Source organism: Candoia aspera, chromosome 2, assembly GCF_035149785.1.
Source record: "Candoia aspera isolate rCanAsp1 chromosome 2, rCanAsp1.hap2, whole genome shotgun sequence".
Taxonomy (NCBI): domain Eukaryota; kingdom Metazoa; phylum Chordata; class Lepidosauria; order Squamata; family Boidae; genus Candoia; species Candoia aspera.
Genome location: NC_086154.1, coordinates 44,949,072 through 44,967,981, shown reverse-complemented (window position 1 = coordinate 44,967,981; position 18,910 = coordinate 44,949,072). Strand labels below are relative to the sequence as shown.

The window sequence follows — 18,910 nt, the reverse complement described above, 5'->3', positions numbered from 1 at the left end:
CTATTTCCCTCTAGTGTCCAACCTTCAAAGTCCCATCCTATCATGTTTTTTAAAGAATTCAAAACAAAAGTATTTTCCCACAGGAAGGATTCTTATAATTAATTCCAGAACCTTATTTCAAATTTATCTGGACCATTAATCTGTTTGTAACTTTCTAAAATCAACGTTTTAATCATCCTTTTGCTATTTATTCCATTAAAAAAATTAAGTCCTTAAACTTGTATTTAAAACTTCTTTCACTAAGGATTGAAGGAAACTCAACAGGTGCTGTAAAACTTGTCAATCCAAAGGTTCCTAGTAGCTGAAAAGCAGTTAACAAGCAATTTCCAAAAGTAATTAGAAAAGGAGGTATGCGAACTCCATGTCCTTAAAGGCGCCGACTGTGGGATGAGCAAGATAGCTATTCCCTCATCTCCCAAAGCTTTAAACCCACTGGAGACTGCTGCCTTGCAATCTTCTCACGAGGAGCAACTGTATGGAGCATTCGTGAGCTATCTCAGGTCCTTTCCTTGTCTGAAGAGGAATTACGAAGAGCCGGTCTACTCTCTGGCTCTTCATTCTGCTGCGGTCATCGGCTCCATTTTTAGCGGAGTCATCTTCAGTTCTCCATTTCTTCCCTGGAAGATGGTGGATTATCTGGATCCTTTTCAGTCGGCGTTCAGGCTGGGGTACAGTACTGAGACAGTATTTGTCACACTTGTGGATGACCTCTGGAGGGCTCAGAATAGGGATGGTGTGTTCCTGACACTCTGGATCTCTCAGTGGCTTTCAGTATCATTTGCCATGGTATCCTTCTGGAGCACCTCTGGGAGTTGCAAGTGGGGGTACTGTTTTGCTGTGGTTCTTCTCCTTCCTCTGAGGCTGATTCCAGTCATTGTTAGTAAGTGGGGAGAGATCCACCCCAGGCCCCTCTTATGTGGCTTGGGTCTCTCACCTCTCCTATTTAACATCTATGTGAGGCCTCTAGGGGAGGTCAATTGGCAGCATGGGATACAGTATCATCAGTATTCAGCTATACGACTCCAACCCAGGCTGGGCAGGTGATGTCATTCAGGTGCTTACATAGTGCCTAAAGGCTGGGGTGCGGGGGTGGGGCTGGATGGGGAGGAACTGGCTATGACTCAACCCTGGCAAGATGGAGTGACTTTGGGTTTTTGACTTTGGGTTTTTGGTCTTTAAAAACTCCATCAATCTGGAGGTTGCCATGTTGGGGAAAATTGTAACAGAATAGAATTTTTGTGTCTTTGTTCGATTTCACATGTAAGCCTGAATAGAGCAAAATATGAACTACTTTTGATGTGGCAAGTCACTTCTCCTTTTCCCCTTCACAGTTGGCCATGGGCAAAGTGAAGGAGATCGTATGGTTGTGGCAGACTTTCACGTGTTTGTCAGAGACAGCTTGCAGCACATTGATCTCATGAAGAAAGATCATCCAGGTGTTCCTGTATTTCTTCTAGGGCACTCCATGGTAAGCACACTGTACTATCCTTCCTCATGGGGCCCTGGCCTCCTACAGAGCAGCAGATGCTGTTTATTTTGGGTTAGGTTTCTGAATCCTAACAATCAATACTGATGCCAGGACTTTTTTTTTTTATTGTAGCTTTTTCTGTTTTCTTCCTCTCCTCTCCTCTCCTCTCCTCTCTTCTCCCTCTTCCTCTTCTTCTTTTTCTGTTCTTTTATTTTCACAAAAAGCAGTGGCTGTGCTATTAGAGTTCTTTGTGAACAGCTGCCCAACTAAATGTAAACTGCACAGTTGCTAGTTCTAATGTGAAATAACAAATGTACACACCATTCCCAAGTCTTATTTCCACTGAGTATTGAAGAGGTATCAAGCTGGAATTTCTAGAAACGCAAGTGAAAAAATAACCGTCTTATTTATCCCAAAAAGGAATAATGTGATCTGTGTGTATATATGAGAGAGGTAAAAACACAAAGTGTTTTGGAGATTCTCTAATGCTCTAATGGACTTTGCATGGATTGTTGTTCTCATAATTTTCCCAAATCATAAACAAGCCAAGAGTTCGTTCTTTTTCACACAGAAACTTGCGGACACATATGTAATAGATCGTTATCTTTCCCCTTATTCATGTTGGTTAAAATGTTTCCATACTAGTTAAGGATCATGTTCAATTTAAGAATGAATTTCCCCATTTTCTAAAATTCTCAAGCCTTGTGAAAGGGAAGGATGAATATGGCATTGGAATACATTTTTGCAGTAAGAGGAAAGGAAAAGGAATAAAAATGTGCAAGACGAAGGGCAAAAATGAACTTCTGGGTTGGGGGTCACAACTTAGCTTCCCAATTTTCCACAGGCTGCAGAAGATCTTAGGATGATGAGGTAAAGTCACAAGAAAGGGCAGGACCAAAGCCCCCAGTTCATTGGGGAGGGGGGTTGGGTGGGAATTTTGCATCATGGGGCCTTATACTCCCTTACAATGAATACCCTTACAATCACTGGACATTCAAAAACTTGGAGAAAAAGCACATTACCAGAAATCAGCCATTTTTCTACCAAATTTCAGCAGGGCAATCTTAAGATGCTCCAATAGCAGCGGGTGTGCCCACCCAATCCAAGGCTATAACTAAAAGAAAAGTAAAAATTTGACAGACCAAAGAGTTGTTTTCAGAAGGAGGAACACTAATGCTGTCAACCAAAAAGCACAGTGCAACTGAACTGCCCTTTTCCCTTGAACAGATTTTGTGTGGAATGGAAATAGGTGAAAGAATAGGTGGACAGTTCAACAAGGATAATGGCGAGAGGTATATCAAAAGCTAGGGTGGACATTGAGCAAGCTTGTGATATGGGAATGGATTACTCATTACTCACTACTCATCAACTCTGAACCATTTAATAGAAGAATAAATCATGTAAAATAAGTAAATGTATCCCCAAAGTGATGGTTTACTCATAACAACAGGTTTAATGTTCCTTGATTTAGACTTTGTGCTACCTTAGAGTGGAATTTTTATTGATTTTTACCACAGAGAATGCACAGCACAATCATAGCTTGTTCTGAATGTTTTAAGATATCTAACAAAAGTTAAGATTCAGGGATGAAAATACAAAAGGCTGCTTGTGCAAGTCAGTTGTCAAGCACTTCAAAGTAATTGTTTATTAACTCTGAACTTTCATACAGCTATAGAATGTATCAGTGACAGCTTGCACTATGGAGATACGGTATATAAGTATTTCTGTGTCCAATCCTAAAGACTGTTTTAGTTATCTGCAGTATTTGGATTTTTGAAGGCAAAAAGGCCATTGAAACCTAGGCAAGAGATTGCAATTTCTGTAACCTTGAAATATAATCGCTCTTGCATGGAGCACTTAGGAAAACACAGGAAACACTATTAAGCACTACAGAAATTTCAGTGGCAGACACACCTGCATCAGTAATATGGCTGGGATAGTATAGCTGATAATAAGTTTGCATTATTAGTTAATAATTTTTGTTTGATTATCTACTCCACATGTATGTATTCTCCTTTTTTCTAGTATACAGCATTAGCTATCACTACCTCCCATGGCAACATGCATCAGAGGCAAATGATACATAGTAGGAAATCACATTACCTATTACTTCTTTTAAAGTTACATACTAATGCATTTTCATTAAATTGGAAGAAAATTGTGCAACCAATGGAGTTTGAAACATGAATTCTGTAATTCTAAACCTTAGCCCATTTTTGCTTTGAATTCAAGTGCAGAATAAAGTGGAAGTTTCTGAATATGCTCAGGATCACTTAGTGCATGCTCAGGTTAATCATTTCCAGTTCAGATAAGCTTCTTTAAGAAGCTCTCTTCTTTTCAAAAATATGCTCTTGGTTTGTGAAAGAGCATTGGATAATAGTGATGGGGAAATGCATGGAAACAATTTAAGATTTTTGCTGAGTATCTTCAAAGAAATCTCAAACAAAAGAAATGGGCTTTGAAACAAAGTTAAAGGGAGTAAAACCATCTCTAATCAGAAGTTAACAAGATGGTGTCTGATTTGAAGTTCATGGTAAACCTTTAAAACAAATAGATGGTGGCAATAAGCTGAAATTGAAGTTATCCAAATACTCCTTGTATTCATACATACAGTATACAAACATGACTTATTCCTGCAAGTACAATAAACAGAATGATGTATCTTTAATACTGTTCTCCAAGGATTTCCCATGGTAACTAATTGTGAATCATATTGAACTCTCCTGCTTACTGAGGCTTAAGATGTACCAACTTTTGGCTTGAAGAGGGAGCATTTTAGCTTGCGGTCCAAAACAGGCTTGGCATTCAATTAATTTTTTAAAAAATGACTAGTCAGATAATGCCAAATAATAGTCAAGTATTTAAAGTCTTAATTGATTAGAATAAAGAATACTTGCACTAATTAAAAAGGAAATTGGCTCTAGGAGGTTTCAGAATTCAGTCTCATCCAGACTCTATAAAGAACACCATGCAGCTTACACAAAGGTGTATCATTGTGAGTTGTGCCATCAGGGAGACAACTCATCTACATTTGTTTCCTGCTTTTCTCTCAGCTCTGTGTTCCTATTCAGAGAAGCTAGAAATAACTAGGCCTAATGCTCACCAAGACATGTGCAATGAAACAATCCTATATGCTAGTCATATCCCAACACCAGGACATGTGCTAGTCCAGATACTTTTAGGAACAGAAACCTCAACTGGGCAATCCAAATTCCTACTCACATAGGAAAGCCCTATATATACACCGATTACCCTCTTTCTAGTTGCATCATTCCTTAACTCACTGTGTATCTCTTGTCCTATTGCTGTCTCCTTCTCTTCCATTTTTGGGCCTCTATGGACATGTGCTGGGAGCCATCCTTTCTACACCTCTGGACAAACGCTGACTTGCCTCTTACATTTTTTAAAACATCTTATTATAATTTGAGGGAGCAGGGAAAGTGACCTACTATCCCATTTTTGCATTTTTGTTTTTCCTTGTAAAGTTTCTATAATAAATATGAGTTTCATATGTAAATGAAAAAGAACATGCTTTAACTAGCACCTAATAGCTATACTGCGGAGCCAGTTTGGTCTAGCGGTTAAGGTGCTGGGCTAGAAACCAGGAGGCTATGAGTTCTAGTCCTGCCTTACTGTAGGCGTGAAAGCCGGCTGGGTGACCTTGGGCCAGTCCCTCTCTTTCAGCCCAACTCACCTCACAGGGTGGTGGTTGTTGTGGGGAAAAGAGGAGGAGGAAGGAATGTTAGGTATGTTCGCCACCTTGAGTTATTTATAAAAATAATAAAGGTGGGATTAAAATAAAATGTAAAAAATATTGTGATTTCTAGGATGATTTCTTTTGCACGGTTGTATTTCTGGGCATTCCAGTGTTGTGTGATGCCTAGAAGCAGTACTGAAATACCTGTTGCAACTGGTAGATGAGTTGCACAAGTGATACACACTTGCATTCATTATATAAATGCTGAAATTATCCCCTCCATAGTTGCTGTGGAGTTTTTGTTTGTTTGTTTTTGATGTTGCTGGTTGAAATCAGTGGTGCATGATAATGGAGCCTGACCTAAATTTGTCTTTTTCTGGGTGCAGAAGGAAATTAAAGTCCATAGCTCACTTAGCTGAGGCTCATTGCCAGAGTCAATTGGCAAGGTTCCCAAGGCAGTGGCCCTATTACTGTACCTGCCCATATTCATGTGCCTGTCATCTCTTTTTGTTATATGCTTGGGATGGGCAACCTGTGGCTCTTCGGGTATTTCCACATTCCAGCCTGGTTGTTGCTCCAGGTAGCATGCCAGTGGTAAGACTTGCTTGGAGTTGTGGTATTGCACAAACTTCCCACCTCTGCTTTACTGAGATCAGTAGCCTTAGCAATCATCAACCCATTGCTTGCTTTTTCATTTCAGGGAGGAGCCATTGCCATCCTCACCGCGTGCGAAAGATCCAATGACTTTTCAGGCATGGTATTAATTTCTCCTTTAGTAGTTGCAAGCCCTGATGTAGCGACACCGATCAAGGTAAAAAAGAAAAAAAAAGGTGTTCATTTAATTTCAGGCACACTATCTAAATGTCAGCTAAACATCTTATTATCTCAAGGTAATGGCCCTTTCTTTCACCAGCCTTTCCTCTCTAGGTGTGGATTTGCAATAAAAAAATGAATTTAAGCCTCTTCACAAAGCTGAATGTAAGAAGATTTGTGGTCGATGCAAAAGCCGAAGGATTAAATACATATTATATATAAATGAGGACATCCATCTTTTTCTCACAAAAAGCAGCACTGAAAGGCTGAAATTTAGAGCAAGAACGTTGCACTGGCCTTTTCCGTTTCCTGTAGGTTTATTTTGACAAATCTCTCTCCCCAAGCTGCTTTTGTTCCTTTGGTCTCCAGATGCATGATCTTTGGCTAAGTTCCCATACTATGCTACATCTTAATGCAGTTTGCTTAGCCTGATGTGTGAACTCACCCTTTGTGGTTTGTAAACTATGGTGTTTGAGTGACGAAGCCCTGTGACATGTTCAGAAGGCATGGCTAAAACAATTCCTAACCTAGCACAGAGTGTACAGCTTTCTCTGGGCAGGAAGCCACACTTAGCTTTGAGTGCTATCCCTAGGGGTGCACTCCAAAAGGCAATTGGTGGGGCCAAGGCAAAAATTAAATTTCTTTCCAGTTGAATGCAATTAACAGGATTGCTCTCCTCTCACATAGTTAATCAGCTTCCCCTTTCAGTCACATTAAAAATGCAATCTGGTAACAATTTTTGGAGGTCTCTTAGGACCCTAGAGGCCTCAGCTTCTGTACCTCCAGTGGGTACTATTGGGTTGGCTGGAATGATGGATGTGTTTTTTCTGGCGGGGATTTCAAATTACTTTAGTTTCACTTTGAACAGTTAGCTTTTAAATTAATTATTTTAAGCAGGTGGTGCCAATTCATTAGGCTTGGGATGGGAAAAGCTAGTCCTGGTATCATTTAATAGTATGGACCATGCATGGAGCTTAATCTCAGCCTACAATCATGTCTTTATTGTGGAGAATTTTCCTATGCTTGATAGTTTATAAACAGTCTTATATGCCCCATACCATGTATTATCACCTTACTCTGATATTGCACACTATGATGAATTAGATCAACCAAGCAGACCTGACGACAGTACTGTATGTTCCACTCCCTTTTCCCTAGATCTTTATCTGTTAAACCATGTACTGGAAAAACTTTTAGAACTTCCTTGGATCAGTGATTCCCCTTACATCTCTCTTTTGTTAGCAACTCCTTAAAGATGCTGTGTTTTTCCCTGGGCTCATGAAGAACCTTCTTTAAGGAGTTGCTGAAAGGAGCTATACGTGCACCCCTGCCTGCTCCTAATCTGGATTGCTGCCCTATAAGTTACATAGGTAGCAGCTGTGACAGGAGCAACAGCAACAACTTGTGTGTATAGCCACATTGTCTGTTCAGCAGCTTACCAAGCTTTAATGGAAACTGCTTGCTTAGGGGAGGTTTGGATGGCTGCAGTTCAAAGCAAATGTAAGACAATCATTATGGAATAACTACCACAACTAATTACAGTTAGAGCATCAAGTTAACTCCTGTGATCTTGCTTATTCAAGAGATACCTAAAAAAGGAAGGCTGATGGGACTGAGAGGAACAACAGGATTAGCAATAGCTTTATCTCATGGATATGATTGGCTAAGTTTTTAAAGGTTGGATATGGACAGAGTCCCTTTTTTCAAACATTCCATGAATAGCTATTTTTGTGAGGAGGGCATCTCTCCAATATTGATCATTGTCATTAATTTGTGAAGTATTAACTGAACGAAGCATCCTTTCTATCACCCCGATTCCTAACTTGTTTGGATAGGCTATGTTAGCATTCATAGACTAAGAATTAAAGAATGTATATTCTGAAAAATTCAAAAATTAATAATTAGGCAATATTTACAGAACCATCAATTTAATAAACCATTAGGCAGAAAGGCATGTCCATTACGGCTGAATGTCCATTAGATCCAAACTTAACGTCACTTGTGTAATTATGCAAATGATATAATTTGTCATTTGTCAGCTCATGTGATTAGGCTTATCACATAATGATGTATATTCACACAAATCATGCTAATTTACCTAAATCACCTGCACTACTTCGGGTAAAGATTCTGTCCATTGCCTCCACAGTCCACTAAACTGGGGTACAATAAATTGAGGTTTCACTGTATGAGGACCAGAACTCTTCATTAGCCTAGATGTTCAGCAAAGTGGAAGAAAAGGGATTGGAGGTATTGAACCAATAAAATCTAATTTGGTAAAAAAAATTGGAGAGTCTTAGGGGGACTGTTAGATGCAGCAGCTGCACTTCATAACATAGCCCTCTGTCGACTGGGACAATGTCACTTGCATTTCCTGTAAATGCCTCTGAAATTGTGGCGGCTTTGAAATTGTGTACTCTGGGAGAACTTTTATTTTATTCTTTTATCATTAATGCGGTGTATTTTTTCCCCACAATCCATAGCATCTTTGATGCAGGAGGATCAGAGAATGTTATGGATATGATTACATTTAATGGATTCATAGACTACCAAGGTCACACACTCCATTTTAATTTTTCCAGGAAACATCACTGCATGCAGGATGTGCCATTAAAACAGACCTGGAAAAGTACTTGTTTACCTGGCTATTACCATTTTTAAGTGATGGCCACTTAATTAGAATGTAATTTTCCGAAGATCAGAGCCAATTTAGTGTTGGGCTCAATTACAGAATCCTATTAATGGAATTTTTAGAAGTACTTTCTTTTCTTGTTTTGGCATCTTCATGCTATAGGAAGCTTAATATTTTTGTATTTAACTCCCAGAAGCTAGGTGGGGAATAGTTCTCTTTAGTCAATGTGTACACATTTTTCTGTTTATTTGTATCCCTGCTACAGAATGTGTTTATCATGTTTAAAGAACTATACTGTAAATCATACAGGCTACAATTTTCATTGTTGGAAACTGAAATACAAAGTGAATAGCAACTAGAAGGAACCCTGGCAAACAAAACTGTCTTCCCTTGAAGAGTGGAAAAGCTGGCTTTGCCTCAGCTTCTTCAGCCAGGATTCCTTCTTGTTCTGTTGTCGGGAAGAAATGTGAGAGTCCTAGACAAAGTTGGACAAAGAGGTTTGGGGGAATAATGCCAGTTGCATCAAGCTTTCCCTTATAAATGGTCCTGGGAATCTTTCCTGCCTTTTTGGTACATTTGGAATAAATCCACTTGTTGGCATTCAGGCCCAGATCCTCAGCTGGAGTGCAGTAATAATGTAGTGGTTAAGCTAAAAAAAACTGTTTCTGCCACCTGCAAAGCTGACTTCTGTAATTCTCTTCTTGGCTGTCCAAGATACTAATTATATTTTTCTCCCTCAGGTATTTGCAGCTAAAGTACTTAACTTTGTCCTGCCAAACTTGTCTCTGGGATCTATTGATCCAAATGTCATTTCCCGGAATAAGAAAGAGGTGAGAATTGTATTGCCCTGAAAGTCAGTGTCATGCCTGTGATGGTTTGGCTCTTGCCTCTACAGTATGACTAGATCAGAAGTGAGCAATTCCATCTTGATGCAAAATGAGGAAATATGACTAGAGGGAATAGAACATGCGGAAAATACATGTAAAGAGAGAATCAAATATTATATTGAGACTGAAATGGCCTCCTCTCCAGATACTTGCATCAGCATTCTGATGTAGGGAAGAGAAATTACAGAAAGGATTGTCTGTATTGGTTGATGGATTTGTGCCAAATCTGCTCTGAGGTACATCTGATTCTATCAGTCTGCATGACCTGCCAGCTTCCATTCATACTAGAGATACTAGAGATAAGTATTAGGATGAGAATGGGGAAAAAGCATGAGATGAATCACTGCAACCATGTTTTTTCCATGGCTCTTCTGAAGGAGGAAAAGATTTGGCATTTAGCTTCATGTAGAAGCATTACAGTACATTTAAGTGGTTTAGATCTTTATGACACAGGTGAGTATATGACTGGCAGATGTTAATTTATACTTACACTTTTATTTACTCATCAGTTTTGTATGCTGCTGCAAGTACCAGACTCTCAGCGGCTAACCAAGTATAAAAATATATACAAATTTGGAAAATGGCACTTTGGGATTTTCAGTAGTCAAGAAGTGTAGTGAATACACATTCCTACTAACCAATTTTTTTCTGTTTTTTAAAATTTTATTCTACTGATTAGGTAAGCCCTGTTATTAAGATTAATGTATGCTGATGAAATTCTGATGTTGGTAATGTTAAGAAGAGGTATGACATCCACATGCAAACAGAATGTCAGCAATGCAGCAAGAACAAAATGCTAAAACATGTTCAGTCTGATATGTTTAATATACATATTTAATGTGAAGGTCAACACAATAGTTTCAGGGGAAATAAGTTAAAGCACTTTTTCTGGGGATGTTATCCCAGAGCTAGTCGTATGAATAAGCTTGTCTTGGAGACTGTGCTGGATAGTGTTCTGTTGATGTGGAATAAAAAAAGGCAAAGAGTATTCAGCCTCCCTCCAAATTAGCTGGAGGACAAAGGTGAAAGACAGGGACAGTTAGAGAAGATGCCACAAGCAAATTAAAAATACTCCAAAGGAATGCAGGCTGGAGGTTTCCCATCTTGAGTAGGTTGAACTCATGCCCTAGCTCATTGCCAATCCACGTGTGGTAACTAAATTTTCCTGCAGTTTACATGGACTCATCTCTGCTATGTAACACTACTGTTATAAATATCTAGGAACTCAGAAACAATGTCATGCCTGCTGTTTCTTCTCGGGATTGTTGAGCAGTAGAGATTCAATAAAATCTTATCTTTTTTTTTAACCATCATCTCATAGGCTTTGACCATAGCCACTGTGAGGTTGGACAAGGAGCACAGATACCCAGGCTCTGGTCCATCATCAGTTACAGAAGCTCACCGGGTGACTTTGTTCCAGCTACTCTCTCAGTCCAGTCTGCCCCACAGGGTGGTTATTGGGAAGAGTTAGCTTTGTGTACACTACCTGGAGCTCCTGAATGAAAAGCAGAAGATTCATTGGTTGATTGATTGATTAAATACGATGAGTCACATAGTGACAAATTCTGCCTTTACATACATGACATCTGATGAAATAATGTCAGTTGTAGGGTTTGCATTGTGATGTCATAATGCACATTTTCTTGCTTGTTCCCCTTCCCCTGAGGACATCTTTATATTACCAGACTCAGCCCCTTCAGAATATTAGTTTGGAACAGCATGGGAAGTGTGTTTGTTTGTTTCTCAAATTTTTTATCACTGCCCATCTCCCCCCACAAGGAGGATTCTGGGCAGTTGTTAGATGAGCCGCGTGGCAGTGCCTTTATACAAGGTCCAGCTGTGCATTTTTCTACACCATTATCAGCAGTTGAGAGTTTAGGTGAAGTTCTATGCAAAAATGCCCAAGAAATTATATATATGCAGTAAGAGCCGAATTATGTAGTGAAATGCTTTTGGATGTATTTTTTAAGCAGATTAATAAACTATTGTGTTTCTGGTAGCCATTCATCTTGCAGATATCCTCCTGGAACTATGCAAAGCAGCTGTTGAGACATTTAAGAACTAAAGTTTGACCTTGATTGCGATGCCATGTTATTTTATCTGCTATTTTTAGTTTTCTACTAAAAAGCAATGTGTAGAAGATCTGCAGTTTGACTGAAATCTGTCTCCAGCTTCATATCACCCACATTCAACATTGCAGAATACAAGTTCAGATTGTGCTGGGAACAGCCACTATTTACATGTTGAATATATTCATCTGGCAGACCAATTTCTAGTCTCTATAAATATCATTGGGATATTCTCCAAGAATTTCCTGATTTGTTTGTGTTCATAGCGGTTTGGTTTTTCAAAGCAGGAACTGCAATGTAGATGGATTTTTTTCCTTCTTGCTAGTTAAATCAGATGCATAATTCCAAACCTAAATTTTTTGTTATGTGCTGGAGAAGTCTTCCCCACTCTGATGCCCTCCAGAATGTCTTAGGCTACCACTCGTGAGATTCAAATGAGATGGAACTCCGTGGAGGTGTAGTGGGACACATCAGGAAGACACTAGGCCAAAAAAGGCTGTATAAAAGAATAAAGTGCTTGATAAGGCCACATTGCTGTAGGATAGGAGGTCTTGCCTAAGGTCTTGCCTACCTTAGGAGCCAACTCTTTTATTGTAGTTTTAGTTGCAAAATACTCATGGTCCCAGATCGTGATTATATTTCCATTTGAATCAAGATACATACAGATGGTTAAACGGACTTGCATAGTGGCTGCAGTACTGAATCATGCCTTCTTCCCCACACTGATGGTCTTTTCTTGGTTAGAGAAATATCTGAAAAACTTCATAAAGACACCAAACTTGAAGATGGAAACTAAGTTAGGAAACAATCAAGATACAGTTCTTGCACTGTGAATGTAAGGTGGAATAATTGAAGACACAATGCTTAGCTTTTTATATCACAGCAACGCATCTTACTACTGCCAAGCTTTAATTCAGTCACAAGATGATGTAGAATAGGCACTGTATATATATAGAGCAACCACATCGCTGCAGCTAAGATGGTACCCTAAAAGGAGTTTCATTTGTTTTCATTTGTTAGGGTATAATACAGCAGATCTATCAGTTAATTAATCTATTAATTAATTTATATGTGTCTGTCTACAAAAAAATATTATAAAATCCTGTAATACCGAATAGTGTCCAGCATGATTGGAAATAGGAAGCTTTATGAAAACTTAGACAGGTTACCATGACACCAAAGATTATCAAAATCATGGTAAAGACCTCTTGAACCTCTTTTGGTCACACGCGATAAAACAAAGATATTACATCATCTTCTGTTTATTTATTTATTCAGTTTATATATAGCAGCCCATCTCACATGTGTGACTCTGGGCGGCTCACAAAATTAAAAACAAAACACATATAAACAAATAACAAAAAACTAACAAAAACAGCAAAAAAACTAAAGCAATTAAAAACAACCATAAAATGTAAAATGCAGGAGAGTTTGGTCTGATGATTTCGTTTGGTCTAGTGTTAACCACTTATGAACAATATGGCCATCTCACCGGCTCCATACCTCCATGGGTTTGCCATGCAGGTACTGAGTTGTAGTAGAAAGCTAATACTGCATTAGCAGTCTTAAAATTCAAGACAACTTTCATTATCTACAGTCCATGGATTTGTGGAGCAAATATGGTCTAATGCATCAGACTGAAAAAGCTTTTTATATCTCAAAAATGATTTTTTTTTCTTCCTAACATTTTTCTCGCAGGTGCAGGGTCCACTTTTTTGGATCAACTGAATCTTGATCTGTTGGTTGTTAACCAACTGGCTTGTCACCTGAGCTTGACATCGTGGGCTGAGAGAGAGAGGGACTGGCTCAAAGTCACCGGCTTTCATGCCTAAGGCGGTACTAGAACTCACAGTCTCCTAGTTTCCAGCCTGGGGCCTTAACCACTGGGCCAAACTGGCTCTCTTTATATCTGAAAAGTGATGATAGGACTTAAAAGGGGATTTTAGAAACCGCCAAAACAAAATCTGAGTGTATTCTATGAAAGGAAAATAATAAAATGTATAGAAGTTATGTTAAAGATTAGATGGAACACAACTATTCCTACATATATGTGCGCACACATACATACATACAGATTACACTCTACACTGGTTATATTACACTTGAGGTAGTAATACATAAGAAATCTTTAAACAACTATGATTGTAACAAATACTGGGATACAACCACTGCTCGTTTAGCAGCTACCTCATTTAGTGACCATCTGCAAATATGACAGTAATTTTTTTTTTAATTGTTTTCTGACCCATACATGCATTTACAACCAAATTCTGTGCACCTGACAACAAAAGCCTAAAGCGTTAAAATGATTAAGATATGGTCAGTTTCCAGCAGCTGCACAGCCTGCTGGAGGGTTCTAATCAACTAACAAGGTCACAGAGCTGAGCTTGTTAACTTGCAGTTAGCACTTTTTAGGGAAGGGCTGCACTGTGGAGAAAAGCAGCTCAGGAAGATACCGCTTGTTTAGGCAATCTCTCCGCCCTGCAAGGGGGCAAAACAAGGACACAGGACACTGTCCAAGAGAACGTCGTCTAAATGAGAGCACAGCAACTATGCTCTTCTCAGCATATCTCTCTCTCTCCCCCCACCCCGAGTCACATGTTTGCTTTGCAACCATTTAGCTTCTGATTTAAGGAACTGATCGTGGTCACTAAACGAGCAGAGAGTATAATGCATATGACAGCCTTTCTCAAACTTCTGACTCTGGAGGAACCCTTGAAATATTTTTCAGGCCTTGGTGAACCCCTGCACATTCAGGCTCAAATATAGGCCAGAAGTTACAAAATTATTCGTATATTTGTTTCATGTGTAGGACTGCATATATGCATGAACAGTATTAAGCTAAAAATAAAGAATGAAACTTACCTCTTTAATGTGAGGTTGCCTGAATTTGAAATAATGTTTTAAATAAATCGTGATCTCCCAGGGAACCCCTAGTGACCTCTTGTGGAATCCTAGGGTTCCACAGAACCCTGGTGGAGAAACCCTGGCATATGAGCTCAGAGAGAACACTGAAGTGTTACGTAAGTTCTTAGAATAATTAGTGTTTCCGGGTCAAGAAACAGGATTATATTAGTTTTAGAGTTACTGTATCCAGACAAAAAATTAGGGTGGCTGCCAAATAGTAACGAAGAGTCAGCATTATATATCTATTTGCTTTCAGCTAGTGGTGGTCCAGATTTTTATAGCTGAGATATGGCAATCCTATAATGGGCAAATTATTGCCCTCTGAGCAAAAATTAAAAGGTAATCTAAAAAGAAATGCAGGAGTCATCAAAAACAAAAAATGTGATACAATGAAACCACACCAACGAAGTATGCACTTCTGTGATTAAACTTGGGTGTAATTGCCCAAAAAAGGATCCATATAGGTCGTAACAGAAATTTTACTGCAAATTTCAATTTACTGGGCTGCAGCAGCAAAAAAAGCATATTGGATATTAAAAGAAATTCATGTAAACAAATTCATGGATGGTACAGTTATATTTAACATATAGTGCAGTTCTGATTGTCTCATTCTTAAATATAAATGTCAGGGGTAAATAATAGTAAATAACTACAGGTGACTGTGTAAATAACTGTGACTGTGCTTAGGATCTTATTTCAGCTTTCCTTTTCTTTACAGACCTGTGAAGGTCAGAAATGTGAGGATTGGTTGCAAAGTTACTTTTTCATCATTGTTGTAACTGCAGTTGCTGTATGAGGCAGTCACTAAACGAGGACTATCTATACTGTGATTGGGTCTCAGGTGGAGGTTACACATAGGTAGTACTCAGCCCTTTTGATCAGAAACACTGAGGATCTTCTGTATACAAAGCATGAGTATTACTATTAAGTGATGGTCTCTTCCATTCCTCTCAATATCCTGCCTTTAAAGGTGGCTGAGAATGAAGGGAGAATCTGTTTTTCTAAGTTTCTTTTAAGTTGTGTAAAAAACTTCAATGAAAAATCTGGACTGGGTTCATTAATATTATGTAAAGTGGGCAAAAAGATATTTAGTGGAATTAATGAATGCAGATTGAAGACTGGAAAAGAAGAAATGTAGGTAGAAAGCCCTTTAAGATTGACTTTGTTTTTTCTTGCCTGCCTGCCTCCCTCATTAAAACCACCATCACCATCATCATCAATCATCCACAGCCTTTCTCCAAAAGCTCTCGATTTGCAACGCCTTGCTGACAATTTCAAACATGTTCATATTTTTAGTAAATCAGCGACTGAAAACCAAAGTATAATCTCTTGCCTATTTTCCTTCTGTTCTTTTACTGTGTCCCTTGCTTGGACAGTCATGTCATGTACTTGGATTGGTAACTTTCAAAAGTAGCACATATATTCGTTGAGTCTAGATTTTTCAGTATCAGTACAAGATAGGGTTGGGGTTAAAAACAAACAAAAAATCCATTAAGCCATCTCCTGGCATTTGTGGCTTTGTATGGGGGTGGTGAAGGGAGTACGTCATACCAATTTATCTATATTATTTCACTCTGTGGGAAGGGAACGTCTGTCAATTCAACCACCCACTCCTTTGTGATTTTTCTTCTTTCAAGAGTGCTTCAACTGTTGCTTTTTAGTAAGAGAAACAGCTTGGAGCTGTGTTGCCTGTGTGTGAGAGATGTGAGTTGCTTGCACCAAACAACTGGGCAGTTCTTAGGCTGGAGCTAGTTGCTAAGTAGCCAGAAGAACCCAGCACTTTTTTTTAATTGGAGAAGAAAAGGCAAATGGATTTCAGTACAAATGTCAGGGTACACCAGCCTGCTACAAAAGAGAATGTACAGCTAGACACACTTTTTCTGTTAGCAACTTACTTTTCTTCCCCTGCCCCTTTCCTGATATCATGTATGCAAAATCAAGTCTTTCTAAATCAAAATTTCCTCCCTCATCAGATGAGAAGGGAAGAAAGGGAACATGAGTGTATCAGATAGTTTAAACACACAAGAACAAATTGTGGGTATAACATGTTACATGAGCACAGCAATTCTCTTTACGTTAAACTTGATTTAAGGGTTGTTGCTGATCTTGTTATCAATGCTAATTTGATAAAATGTAAGTTGATATTGTTCTATAGGTTAGATCTGAAATATGTGGAAGCAAAATGACATGGGGCAAATAAAAATACATGCATTGGAACATCACAAAACATTTTGTCATTTGATGTCATCCTAATTAGTAGCAGAAACCTATGGAGATTTTGCAGATTTAAGAGTTTATAGATGTTAATTGTTTAATTGTATTGCTATTGCCTCTGTAGTGAATGGGCAAGGCCCCACTCATCCCTGCAGGGCGTGGCAGGTCATTCCCCCACTACCACCTGCCCAGTTTATTCAGACTTGAGAAACCTGGGCTACATGAAGGCCAGATAGGCAAGCCTGCAGCCAGACAGCCAGTACACATATCCCAGATGCCTGATCAGAGAAACAGGAGAGTTTGAGCTTCAGCAGCCAGGAGGAGAAGGAAGAAATTCCTCCAGATTTGCCCAGCAGGTTCTCCGTAGCCTGCCATTGCTGGCAAAAAAGATAGTTGGGAGATGTTACAAAGAAGCAGATCACCTGTGAGAGGACTAGGGAGAATGATCACCTGGAAGAGGAGAAAGAAAGACTGTTGAAAAATGTAAGCAAGATAGAGACTGGAATCAACTACAGTGTTTGGTGAGCTAGTTTCCAGAAGAAGCAGAGAGCTAAGCAAGGCTCTACTAGGAGGGAATTAAGGAAGAGTGAAGCTGATCTCTGTGCCTGGAGATGAGGAAGGGTGCTGAATCAGAGTCAAGAAAATCTTCAGTGAATAAGGGCTGCTTAGCGGGGAGACTTTAGGTGAAGAGAGTAGACTGCCTGGGGCCTGTGATGAGAGCAGAGCTAAAGGTCTTGGGAAGCTGATCCATGAGACAGACCTCTCTAGGAAGTCAACAGGATCTGTTGAGCACTGATGAAGTTCTCCTAGAACTTTGGTTGAAAGTTGCAGTTTGTGAGAGAGAGACAGGAATCAGTCAGGACAAGCTAGCTGGGGAAATCCCTCCTCTGAGATACGGTAAAAGTTGTAAGGCAAGGATTTACAATCAAATTCCTTTTTTCAAGGTCTACTTTATGGATACTGGTATTTTGAATGTATCCGCTAATTGTTTCAAGGAATTTAACTTTTGATTTTTGTAACAGAACTTTATTGTCTTTGCACAAGTTCCATGCTTGCTTGTTTTTGTTGTTGTTTTTCATCTAAGTGAAAAAACTTGAACCTGAAACTCATCTGAACTTGAGATCCTGCCTATCTGGGTCCAGTCTCCCCATAATAGTAATCTATGGAAGATTGATGTTTCAAGCACTGTTTGAGATCTTATTGGCATTAAATGCTTTATTCCACTCAGTTGTAATTGTTCAGATATTTGCCTATCTTGGGCTAAGAGGACGTTTTTTCTTTTTCTTACTGTTAATCAAACTAAATTTTAAATCACCATATTGGAGCTTCCGTTTTGTCTCTTCAGAAGAAAATTGTTCTATGGCCATATGCCTAAAAGCTTATAGGTGATGCTGCAGGGTTTAATTTTTCATTGTTAATATCAATATGCCAGATTTACTGGTGACTAAGTTTTTCAGGCTGTAAGAGCCTGATTTCTCTCTCTCTCTCAAGCTGGTGTTAAAGGAGAGGATCTTGATCATGGCATCCCTCCAGAAAGATGGGTGGTGCAGCAGGAAGTACTACGTAACACATAAAACACAGCGCACCATGCATAGTGGAGAGGTGGAAGCCAAACAGCATGGTCTGGAGAGTCAAATCCCCTTCTGCCACCCACCAGTGGGCACCCATCTCCTGGTCATTCACAATAGTCTGTACTGTGAATTGCTTTGACATAGTTTTCTGGCAGATACAAACATACATATAAAATAAGAGTAAAAATTAAGTTACAAATCTGAGTTCAAAAGGGGAGCCCATTTGCAACCTTACCAAACGTGAAAGGGTGCGTGACTATTAAAATGTATCATCTTTAAAAGTATGGACCTCTTCCAAAATGGCAGAGAAAATGCTTATCAGAAGCTGAATATTTGCAGTCTAAAATGTCTGAAATGTTGTTTTACTCCAACAGGTTGAATCTTACCGTTTAGACCCTCTGGTCTATCATGGCGGCATGAAAGTCTCCTTTGTCATTCAGCTACTGAATGCCATTGCCAAAATAGAGCGCTCTCTCCCTAAACTGATTCTCCCCATCTTGGTGCTCCATGGTTCACCGGACAAACTCTGCGACATCAGAGGCTCTTACTTATTGATGGATACTGCCCCAAGTCAGGATAAAACACTCAAGGTTACCTTACCTCATTTTTGCAGGATCAAACAATTATTGTTTGTGAAGTGCTGTGTTCAGTG

General features: G+C 39.2%; 1 protein-coding gene across 1 annotated transcript in view; it reads left to right on the top strand.

Moving 5' to 3' along the window:
- The window catches only part of MGLL (monoglyceride lipase), a 102,888-nt gene that overhangs the window by 78,372 nt on the left and 5,606 nt on the right, over positions 1 to 18,910 (top strand). Inside the window, exons 4-7 of the mRNA XM_063291702.1 lie at positions 1,332 to 1,468; positions 5,866 to 5,976; positions 9,351 to 9,440; positions 18,633 to 18,848. Coding sequence (XP_063147772.1) covers positions 1,332 to 1,468; positions 5,866 to 5,976; positions 9,351 to 9,440; positions 18,633 to 18,848 — 554 coding nt within the window. The remainder of the gene's footprint in view (positions 1 to 1,331; positions 1,469 to 5,865; positions 5,977 to 9,350; positions 9,441 to 18,632; positions 18,849 to 18,910) is intronic.